This window comes from Salvia miltiorrhiza, chromosome 2 (assembly GCF_028751815.1).
Source record: "Salvia miltiorrhiza cultivar Shanhuang (shh) chromosome 2, IMPLAD_Smil_shh, whole genome shotgun sequence".
In the NCBI taxonomy this organism is placed as follows: domain Eukaryota; kingdom Viridiplantae; phylum Streptophyta; class Magnoliopsida; order Lamiales; family Lamiaceae; genus Salvia; species Salvia miltiorrhiza.
This window is the reverse complement of record NC_080388.1, coordinates 49,643,838-49,656,391: the sequence shown is the minus strand read 5'-3', so window position 1 is coordinate 49,656,391 and position 12,554 is coordinate 49,643,838. Positions and strand designations below refer to the sequence as shown.

At 37.7% G+C, this 12,554-nt stretch overlaps 1 protein-coding gene across 1 annotated transcript; it reads right to left on the bottom strand.

The window, feature by feature from the left end:
• Positions 1-7,094: 7,094 nt before the first annotated feature.
• Positions 7,095-11,288, bottom strand: LOC131011946 (protein WHAT'S THIS FACTOR 9, mitochondrial-like). Its single transcript, XM_057939846.1, has 3 exons — positions 11,184-11,288; positions 9,573-9,681; positions 7,095-8,637 (listed from the first exon to the last, which is right to left on the bottom strand). The coding sequence occupies exon 3, from the start codon at positions 8,551-8,553 to the stop codon at positions 7,321-7,323; it is 1,233 nt and encodes a 410-aa protein (XP_057795829.1). The 5' UTR covers positions 8,554-8,637; positions 9,573-9,681; positions 11,184-11,288; the 3' UTR covers positions 7,095-7,320.
• Between the last annotated feature and the right edge of the window lie 1,266 nt (positions 11,289-12,554).

Genomic DNA, 12,554 nt, shown 5'->3' with positions numbered 1-12,554 from the left:
TGATCCGTTTTGACTTGATCCGCCCGACAGCCCGTGCCCGGAGGTTTTGACAGCCTTACATATGTATTTTGCGCATAATTATTTTTTTATGCGCATTAGATTTTGCGCATAAGTAATTTTAATGCGCAATTCTAGTACTTTGCCCATGATTATTGTTTAATGATTTATTTTTATGAGTTTAATTATGATATATTTTTAGTGATTGTATATCTATGACCACCGATAAAAGAAAAATAAAGAATTATATTCTCTATCGCCTAACGTACGGTTCTGTGCTAAGGAAACGGTCAGGGGAGAAAGCCAATTTCTTCTTCATCAATTGCTGTGGCTTATCAAGGGATGAAGAAATGTAGAATTAGGTGGGAGGCGTTGATAAAAGCAGATTTCATTTCTCTGGGCAAGCGGGGCCATGCAACCAGTTGTCCAGCTTGTGGTCCCCACGTTAGGGGTTTCTATGGGGGCAAGCGGACCCATTTCTCACTCCACAGATTTGGGTACTGATCCTAGGTTTGTATAATTCAACCACCCAATAATTCTTTTGAAGAGCGTGCGATACGTAATTATTTTTTTGGGATATTATTTTAGCTTGATTTTGTGTGTGTTATACTTTATTTTAAATAAAATAAAAAAGTGAAGTGTGTGGTTGTATATCTATACGTTGTTAATAGGTTTTATAAAATTGAGAATTTGTGATAAGTTTTGTCCAACTTTGATCCATTTTGGCCTAATTCGCCCGACAGCCAGTGTAGGGCCGGGCTGGCCCGGCCTGGAGGTTTTGACAGCTCTACATATGTATTTTACGTAATTCAAGTATTTTGCGCATAATTATTTTTTTATGCACATTAAATTTTGCGCATAAGTATTTTTAATGCGCAATTCTAGTATTTTTTTTATGCCCATGATTATTGTTTAATGCTTTATTCACCTATTTTATGCGCATCAATTATTAATTAAGCGCATAAAAATATTTTATGCGCATTAAGAAATTTTTAAAAATGCGCATAAAGTAATATTTTATGTACTATGCTTACACTTATTCTTCACTCTCACATGAAGAATTATAGCAGCTATACTAAAATTCTTGTATATGATTTGTTAACATCAATAAGGTACAAAAAGTTTATAGATAAGCTAGGTAATTTCACCATATATTAGTTTGGTGGATGAAAGGAAACACAAAACATACAAAACATACAAAACCCAAAACAATTTTTTCGGGACTTACGAAACACAACAAATTGGAAGTGTGTTTGTTATACCAAGTGGTGAAGCACGGAATCACCAACACCTAAACTATAAACTAGTAACTAGAAAGCAATAAACGACACACGGATTTACGTGGTTCGGCCATCAAGACCTACATCCACGGGAGGTTCTTAGTTGTTTCACTATACTTTGAGAGAGTTACATATTACAAGTGTGTTGCTCCAAAATGAATTGATCCTCCAGTTTTCCAATAGATGTGCTATTTATAGTTTGTGAGCAAACCCTAATTCTAAAAGCCCACTCATCTAGTCAATTGGGCCCAAAACTCAGTACAACGGTCTTATTCCCGAAGTTGAACTATCATACGTAGCTGCGCGGGAAGGCATCCTGGCTGCGTGGCTGCGCGGGCAAGCTTCTTAGCTGCGCAGGAAGGCACCTTGGCTGCGTGGGATAGTACCTTGGCTGCGTGGCTGCGCTGGCAAGCTTCTTGGCTGCGCAGGAAGGTACCTTGGCTGCGTGGGATAGTACCTTGGCTGCGCGGCTGCACGGGAAAGCTACTTGGCTACGCGGGAAGGTTTCTTTGTGCAATCATTCTTCACTCCATCTACTTAGGTGGATTTCTTACTCTTTTATCTAAGATATTCGATCGTACCTGCGCTGTTAGTTTCTGTAATAATAATAATAATAATAATAATAATAATAATAATAATAATAATAATAATAATAATAATAATAATAATAATAATAATAATAATAATAATAATAATAATTAGGTAAAATAGGCTTGGATTACTAAGTACAGCGCTGATGAGTATTCCAGTCCTCATCACTTTGTCAGAAATAGATAATTGCATGTTTTGGTAATGCTTTGTCTGAAATGCACTTATGCATGTGATTGTACAAAAGATAATTAATTTAGAGAGTAAAACGGATCCAGTGCTATTTAAATCATACATGTAGTAAACTTTAGATGAAATATAGTTATTCATTAATTAAAAGCAGAACAAATTCATAACACAATTTGCCAACAAAATAAAATACAAAGACAGTGCATGATTAAAATAGAAAGTACATAAACTAGAAAGTAAATAAACTAAATCACACAAAGAAAGTACAAAAGTACATAGATAATGCATGATTAAAATACATTCACTCTTCAAACACAATTTTAAATAGTTGACGTTTCATCTCTTTGTCTTATGGAGATAAGTGATCTTTCACCAACAATTGAAGCAATATTGTTTCTTTCATCTTCATTGCGTTTCTTTGCAACTTTTTGCGCTCTAGTTCGATTCGAGTCTTCATTAACTCAACTTCGGCATCTCTAGTGAGTCTCATTACACAAATTTCTGCAGCAACAAGAGATTCATTAGTAGATTCAGATTGTGACTAGTCGGAGTTGACTATTCAGATGTTGGAGTTTCTGGATTAGAAGAGATAGAAAATCCCTATCTTCTGAAGTCTTTGATCTTTTCGAACTGCCACCACTTTGCTAGTCCTTAACATTTTCACTTTGATGACGAAAAACATGTGTACTATAATGAAGATTCCACTTAGGATGTTTACTCATAACTTCATTAAATACAACCGAGTCTAGAAATTTGCTTCCACCTACTTCGAAAATGGAATGAGCTTCTTTCTCAACATCATTGTCACTCATCTCACTCCTTCTTCGAGCATTTGCTTCCCTGCAAGCAACAACCCATTTGTTTCCGTTTTCGTTAAGACATTTCCAACAACCTTTCATCGATTCAATGTTCGTTCATTAATCTCATTCAGATTTTCTGCTTCAGTGTTGTGATACAATTTATGAACACGTGCCCAAAGCGATTCCTCCTTCTGATTTTTTCCTCGAATGCTATCTTCGCTAACATAGATTCAAGATGACATAAGGACTACATCTTCTTTCACACACCAAGCTACATTTTTGCTCATTTCTGATTTTTGTTTGGGCGTTGAACACCCATAAACAAATTGCGGGTGCCATTTTCTTATGTGAATTATTTTTGAGATGTAGGAATTTGACATAGATTTGGAGAAAATTGAGTTTGATAAAATTGAGAATTTGGTTGGCTTTCGAAATTTGGAAAAAAAAGTGAGTCGGATAAGATGTAAAATTTGCAGAATCTTCATAATTAGGATAATCTTGGTAATTTTGATGATTTTGAGAATTTGGATTAAAGTAATTGGGATGATTTGGATCCATAACTTAGAATGAAAACAAATTTGCAAGGAAAAAACTAAACAAAATGTTAAATTGAGAAGAAATAGAGAGATTTGGTTTGTGTGTGAAAATATACTGAAATTAGGTTATATTTATAGAGTTGAATATAATAAAAACTTTAATATAATTTTAATGTATTTTTTATAAAGAAAATTATTATAAAAGTTTATCTAAATAAAATCTAATACACCAATTGAATTTTGACACATGGCAATAAAAGATGAAAAGAAGTATGGGGTGATGTCACACCCCAATTCTTGAATGAATAAGTATGATCGAGGTGTGAATAATTCATAGAAATAAACAAGGAACAACCTTGTTAAAACCCGAATAATAAGATAACGAGTCGGGCTAGGCCCCTTTGGATCACAAGTTTTGTTTCATGTTTCTGACAACCGACGTTCATTAACTCGAAACTAGAAATTTTAAATTGAAGCTCGACATGAAGTCATCTTAAGTTGAGAAAACAAAAGATGTATAAGAGTTATTACTACAGCGGAAGTCTATATAGAAATTGAACTTTAGCCTCAGCTCAGTCCCGTCAGCACCGGCCAGCCAACCTGAAAACATTTGAAAGTATTTTTAGGCTAAGTACTAATGTACTCATTGGGCATGCATTTTCATAAACATTTCATATTTTTGTAAGAGCAGTTTATCCAATCATATTTGACATGATTTAGAAGGTTTTAAATTGAAAGGACTTCTAAGCATGTTAAAATAATTTCTTTCATTTGTGCGCACATGTCACACTCCCTTTCCGTTACTCGCTGTGATCCCGGACCTTTTAGCCACCGACGAATCCATTACTCCCGCTTGCTTGAACTGAGGGCGTAACCCAGCTAAGTTCCCATTTGGGACCCAATGCTCCGGAACACATCCCGTCGAGCACCCTTATAACGCCTCATACATGATTAGTGCCCGATGGAGATCAACCTACCAGGTCAGCTAATAGGTGTACACAATTCTCAAATAACGTGTTAGGTCAAGAGAGAACCTCAATCGATTCATTGTTGCGAGCCTTAAACGGAGCAGAGTGCACAAAATATTTTAATGGATAAACAGTTTGCATTTTATTGAATAAACAATTTGCATTTCATTGAAACATTTAGAGCTTAATAATTTAATCATACTTTATACATTTGGAAAGTAAGCCCACCTGGTTAGGCAAAGCCTGAAGATCATAATCATATAAACTCATCTTGGGAAAGTAGCGCTAATCCCCTTAATCCACAAAGTCTACAAGAAATTCTATTCTTAATAGGTCTCGTGAAACTAACTTAAAGTCTTAGTGGGTGCACTTAACTACTATGATTCATCACGCCGGGTTTTCAAAATTTCATGAATAAATAATTGAAAACTAAATTTCTTGAGTCAAGGACACCAACAATATCCTCACTTGATTTTCTTTAATAATTGGTTTTATAAAAAGAACTAATTAAATCATGAATACTTTTATTGCATGATGCAAATGCATACTTAGCATATGGTAAGTAATTACTTAAAATATGCACATAATAATAATATGATATTATTATGAAATCATCCTTTTAAAAAAAATAAAAATAAACACAATGTTTTTGATTAAAAGCAAAGGCCCAATCTCAATTAAATAAGAATAGCCCATTTTAAAATTATTAGGTAGCAGCCCAACTAAAAAAAATAGACATGGCCCAATTAAATAATAAAAACGGGCCCAACACTCATAAAAATCGGCCCAAGACCCGGCCCAACAGACCAGCCCAGCAACTTAAACCCTACCCTTCATTTCTTCATCCCTAGCTGCGCTGCGCCCCCATCCACTCTCTCTGTCTCTCTCTTCACGACAGAAATCCGCCGCCGCCGAAGCTTGCCGGAGCAACAGCGACAGCCGCTGACGACGCTCGGCTCTCCCTCCTCAGGTCGACGGCAGCAAGGCCGCCGGCCATCACCCCTCTTCTCACTCAAACAAAACCCACACACGCAGACGCACCTTGCGCCGCTCACGGCCCCGGCGAGGAGCGGTGCCTTGAAATACGGCAGCCGAAGCCCCAATCCACGACCACCGCCCTCAAGTTTCAGTTTCTACTCCGGCGGACGACGACGGCAAAGCCGCCACGACGCCTCTCACCTTGACAACGGCGAAAACTATCGCCGCCGCCTCCCTCCACTTTCTGGCAAGACCTTCGCCCCTCAGCCTCTGTTCTCCCTCTTCCCCTTTCTTCTCTCTCTCTACCACTCCTCAAATCCCTTGGCCTATTACTCACATAACTACAGACGACGGTGCACGCCGGGCACCGACCGCCGTCCCTCTCCGATGAACCAGCAGCGACGAGCCGCCGTTCCGCTACTCCTCAGACTCGACTCTCACACGCAAACATATGCAGCATCCCGACTCGATGCACCACCAATTCAAAAGCAGAGACTAAAATTCAAGACTCTTATCTTTCTTCTTTTTCTTCAATCATGTACACAGATTGTATGCATTTATGTAAATAATTTGTGAATGTCATTTTGTTCAATCACTTATATGTATAATCTATAAATGCTATGTGGAAGTGATGTGTGTATTCATAGTTTATACTTCATTTCTGAACTAAACTGAAGCTCGATGTATGAATAAGAGAGGTAAGTGGTAAAACAAGTGGTTACCTTGGTGTGGGTGCTCTGATTTCGGCTGACTGCTGTGGAATGGTTTAGAATTGCGAGGATTAAAAACAATGAAGGGTTGTTTACTTAACTAGGAAGTAGGAAAATAGATTTTGAGTTCTTACCTTGATGTACTTAAAATTCTTCTGTAAGAGAAGAAGCCTTGTGAACTACTGAAGGTGTAAGGAAAAGCCATGATGAAGGGCTTCAGTAAAGCTTTGAATAAGCAGAGGACTAAGTAATTGATTTCCACTCTTAGGCATGGTTTAAAGCTGATGTTTGGGTTGCTAAGGAAAAGCCATTGATTTCCGTTCTAGTCTGGCCAAATTAAGGGCACTACAGTTCGAAATTACAAAAAATGGCCAAACATTTATGTTTTTAAGATGGAGGGCGAAATATTGTGTTTCAATCCCCTATATGGCTATATAAGTGCATATTCTTTATATAGTGGCTTTATTAATCTTAAATGTTCAAAATTCTTTCTATACTTATTTCAATCCCCTATATGGCTATATAAGTGCATATTCTTTATATAGTGGCTTTATTAATCTTAAATGTTCAAAATTCTTTCTATACTTGTTGACTAAATGTTCATGAAACAAAGAAAGAATAATTAAATACATATGTTAAAAGTCCATTCATAAATCTAATCTGTATTAATTTTTTTATTATTATTTTAAAAAATATATATATATATATATTGATTATTTTATTTATGTTTATTAAATATGTTATATACATTTACTGAACATTTTGTGATCATTTTAAACATAAATATGTTATTATATATTTAATATGATCATATATGACAGATTTAGACTATAAACTCATTTTTAAAATAATAATTACAAATCATGAAAATGTGATAAATTCTATGAGTAAAAAAAATTATAATAAAAATATATTTTATGACTTAGAGTAGCAGAAAGAAAAAAACTAATTATTTATAATTTTGAAATTTTGACGAAAAAGTGTATTTTTTAAAGTAGTTCTACTTCGATGAAGGGTTGTTGTATGTTCCAAGGGTTGCGAGCGGCCATCACTCATATTCATTTTCCCATGTTGATCAATGCAATCCAGATTGTCATGTTTGTTCAAGTAGAGCTTACTAGTAGATGCGTGTTTCCACAGAAGCAGTAATCATAATTATCAACATAATCAAATTAATTTTGCAGCCCATGCAAAATGAGAGAGTCAGATCAACTGCAGCACACATGCAACCTCTGAGTATAAGGAACAACTTTCAGTGTGATCTGAAAAGGGAGTCACGCTTCTGTAGGATGAGATCTTCCATCTTCGGAGAGAACACTTTGTTGATCAGAAGCCTTGGTATTCTTGAGCCTCTTGTTCCGCATAATTTCTGTTGATTCCTTCATCATAGCAATATAACTTCTCCTCACTTTAGCAAGTGGATGCGGATCAATAGCCTTCTCGCCGCGATAAGCTTCTTTCAGAATAGCTGTGCAGGTTTTATTCTTGAGCGACAAATAAAAGATATGCGGATGCCTCTCAAAGGCCTTGTGAACCTTCTGAGGCAACCCTAAGTATTTCCTCAAACAAAAAAGCGACTTTCTTTCAGCAGCATGTTCCACAAACAAACACAACAACTCATGTATCACTCCCACCACCCGTTTCTCTGATATGTCGCTGTCCGGATTCAAATATGAGTAGTCATCATATGGAGACACGTACGGCAGTTTTTGAAATTCATCCGACCAATCTTTTATCTTCTGCTTTAACCGCAGCCCCTTAGACGGGAACAATGGAAATGCAATTGCCTCATCAGCACCCCCATTGTATATTCCCTTCCTCATTGCATTCTGTTGCATCACTGACAAGATTTTATCACTTTCGATTACAGCCAACCCCTTTAATCCATCTTCTATGTCCACAATCCTAAAATGGCCATCACCTCCGATATACTCAGTAGGATCCCTGAAAAACTCATTAGGCAAACCTAGATACCACCGCAAGCCCTTAATGACCTTTAAAGGAAGCATCTGTGCACTGCCGCTCATCATTATAAACTTCTTCAATCTCCCCAAAATATCATCTCTAAATTCTTCATATACTAATCTTTCCTCTTTATCAAGCTCAATGGCTGTATCAGTCAGTCTAAACCAAGGTAAATTATAACAAGGACCTTTAAACTCCTCAAAGAAAGAAGGATAGTTCCTCAAGAACCTTATAACTTTGATACTTATATCAAATTCTGAGCCTTTTTTGGAGACAGCTGAGATGGGAATGGAATATTTGTCATGTGGCGAGGAAGATGTTGTGATAAAGAAATTTTTCACAGCGATTATGGGCTTCAGTTCAAGGGACTTGTGAATCGAATCAATCGAGTCAAAGTAGGGGTCCTTTTTCCATTTCATATATGCCTGCACATAAGTTTGTGCTTGAATGTAGGAGTAGGGAGGTGAAGGAGCACAAGTAAAGGAGGAGACACGGTTCTTATTATAGGTGAAGAGGACTTTCTCGAGAAGGACTGGCCTCATCAGTTCGCAGATCACTGAAAAGTGATGGTGATAGTACCCAATATGTGGTGGCAGCTGCAATGGATTCCTCAGCAACTCAATATCCTGTTCAAACCGTGCAATCTGGTTACAAATACAAACTAGAGAGCAAGGAATAAATTACATCGACAATATTCAGTCATGCTAGAACTCAAATCTGCTAAAACTGAAAGAGCTAATATAAGTATTGTAGTCAATGCATCTAATGATAGTTTTCATTTCTGGTTTACCACATTAATATATCTAAACACTGGCAATACCAAGAAGCTAAAACGTCTTGTGGTAGTATACACAGGCTATATCTGAGAAATATTACTGCTCACAATTCTTGTAAAAGTTAACCCCATACAGTTTACTAGTACTACACTAATATTTCAGACAAAAAGAATCGGTTTTTCACTTTATTAATGAAAACGTAAGCAATACCAATGATACATTTGAAAAAAAAGAATCATTAATACTTAAATTATAAACGCTTCAGGAACAAAATACAATCAAGGAATTTACATGACAGAACTACAATGGAATAAGAGTTGCAATATTTTATTTTAATCCAAGAAGAATATCAGGAAAACCTATGAACTTCAAAGTTCTGACATCAGTTCGATACATTTCCAGCAACTAAATTTCTAGCACAAAAACAACCAATTGGCTCAAAAGATCATCTAAGAAACCAACACCATTGTGCAAAACTTATAGAATTTGTGGCTTCGGTGTGATGGATAGAATTTGTTACTTGGGTATGATGGATAACTTCATTTTCAAAGTGCTCAAACTACAGCAGCAGCCACGCACTCATTCTCACATTGTAAATTATGAGCGATTAATGTTGTATAAACACACTAGGAAAAAAATCCCCAAAACCAAACATCTACTAAAACCCACAAAATACTCTCTCTCTCTCTCGCGCGCGCACATGATACAACAAAGAAGTTGTTTTGAAAAACCAATATAACATGTAAAGTGAAGACCAGAAAGAAAGAATGCGACCGGAAATTTACCTCTGTTCAGAAAAGGGGGCGGATATTTCTCGCAGTAGCCCCCAACGCCACCGGAAACCGATTCTGACTCCGGCACCGAATACAGCAAGTAAACTGTTGATGCTGAGCTCTGTCAAGAGGAAAAATAATTGCAATGAGTAGCAGAGGGGATAAAATAAATAACCGATTTTTAATTTTTTATTAAAAAAATCGTAGTACGAATAATCAGTTCTTCAATCAATTCATATCCTGAAACTAACATAAAGTCTTAGTGGGTGCACTTAACTACTATGATTGATCACGCTGGGTTTTCAAAATTTCATGAATAAATAATTGAAAACTAAATTTCTTGAGTCAAGGACACTAACAATATCCTCACTCGATTTTCTTTAATAATTGGTTTTATAAAAAGAACTAATTAAATCATGAATACTTTTATTGCATGATGCAAATGCATACTTAGCATATGGTAAGTAATTACTTAAAATATGCACATAATAATAATATGATATTATTATGAAATCATCCTTTAAAATAAAAATAAAAATAAACACAATGTTAATTAAAAGCAAAGGCCCAATCTCAATTAAATAAGAATAGCCCATTTTAAAATTATTAGGTAGCAGACCAACTAAAAAAAATAGACATGGCCCAATTAAATAATAAAAACGGGCCCAACACTCATAAAAATCGGCCCAAGACCCGGCCCAACAGACCAGCCCAGCAACTTAAACCCTACCCTTCCTTTCTTCATCCCTAGCTGCGCTGCGCCCCCATCCACTCTCTCTCTCTCTCTCTTCACGCCAGAAATCCGCCCCCTTCTCCCTCGGAAATCCGCCGCCGCCGAAGCTTGCCGGAGCAACAGCGACAGCCGCTGACGACGCTCGGCTCTCCCTCCTCAGGTCGACGGCAGCAAGGCCGCCGGCCATCACCCCTCTTCTCACTCAAACAAAACCCACACACGCAGACGCACCTTGCGCCGCTCACGGCCCCGGCGAGGAGCGGTGCCTTGAAATACGGCAGCCGAAGCCCCAATCCACGACCACCGCCCTCAAGTTTCAGTTTCTACTCCGGCGGACGACGACGGCAAAGCCGCCACGACGCCTCTCACCTTGACAACGGCGAAAACTATCGCCGCCGCCTCCCTCCACTTTCTGGCAAGACCTTCGCCCCTCAGCCTCTGTTCTCCCTCTTCCCATTTCTTCTCTCTCTCTACCACTCCTCAAATCCCTTGGCCTATTACTCACATAACTACAGACGACGGTGCACGCCGGGCACCGACCGCCGTCCCTCTCCGATGAACCAGCAGCGACGAGCCGCCGTTCCACTACTCCTCAGACTCGACTCTCACACGCAAACATATGCAGCATCCCGACTCGATGCACCACCAATTCAAAAGCAGAGACTAAAATTCAAGACTCTTATCTTTCTTCTTTTTCTTCAATCATGTACACAGATTGTATGCATTTATGTAAATAATTTGTGAATGTCATTTTGTTCAATCACTTATATGTATAATCTATAAATGCTATGTGGAAGTGATGTGTGTATTCATAGTTTATACTTCATTTCTGAACTAAACTGAAGCTCGATGTATGAATAAGAGAGGTAAGTGGTAAAACAAGTGGTTACCTTGGTGTGGGTGCTCTGATTTCGGCTGACTGCTGTGGAATGGTTTAGAATTGTGAGGATTAAAAACAATGAAGGGTTGTTTACTTAACTAGGAAGTAGGAAAATAGCTTTTGAGTTCTTACCTTGATGCACTTAAAATTCGGCTGGCTGTCAAACCTTGCGGGCTGGGCCGGCCCGGTTTAACCCAGCGGGTCTAGGTAATTTTTTGGGCCGGGTCGGGCCGGCCCAAAATTTCAGCGGGCCTCGAACAATGAAGCCCAGCCCGGCCCTATACGGGCCGCCGGGCGGGTCGGGCCAAAACGGGCCAAAAATTGATAAATTAATATATATATATATATATTTCCAAAAATTAATAAATTAAATCAAATTTAAGGAAAAAAATTGAAGACAAATTCGATAAAATAAAAAGGGCCTTAAACAATCTACATTTAAATTACGTAATTGACTAAAATTAAATGTAAACAAATATGATTAAAACTAAATGTAAACAATATGAATACAAGTAAAAAACAAAAACTAATTGCAAAAACAACAAAAACTGAAAACGATTTATTCACAAATAAATTAATACAGTAATCAAATCAATTGGAATCAAATAACAACCACCAAAAATAATCAAAAATAAATAAATCTTTCAAGTAAAAATAATTTAATATTGATTGTTGATTGCTAATTTATATCATAAGTTAGACTTCGACTCGTCATTGTCGTCAATTGAAGAAATGGACTTAGATTGGGTTGGGTCCATTGGGATTGGCCGATTGAGATTTGGGAGGAGATATAAATTTTTGAAATTTTCACCTTCTATATTGTCGGGCCGATTTGGGCCCGAAAGCCTGGCGGACTTTTTGGCCCGCGAGCCGCGTGACCCGGCGGGCCGCATGGGCCGGGCCAGGGAGGCCCGGATTTTTTTGGGCCTTGGAAATCCTAGCCCAGCTCGACCAAAACTACGGGCGGGCCCATCGGGCCGGGCCATTCTCGGCCCATTTTGACAGCCTTAGCTGTAAGAGAAGAAGCCTTGTGAACTACTGAAGGTGTAAGGAAAAGCCATGATGAAGGGCTTCAGTAAAGCTTTGAATAAGCAGAGCACTACGGAATTGACTGCCACTCTTAGGCATGGTTTAAAGCTGATGTTTGGGGTTGCTTTGAGGTACAAAGCACAGTGTAGAGTGGGTGGTAGGAAGGTAGAGTACTAGAGTTGATTGGACAATAAAAAAAAAATTAGGATTAAATAATTCAAACTGTAATAATTCTTCAGGATTCGCTAATTAAATAGCTCGTGTAAATGCTCAATGCTCAATTTAAATAAATATGCAATTTATAAAAAGATCTCCACCAACGGATCTATTCCTCAGAGACGCCTATAAGTAG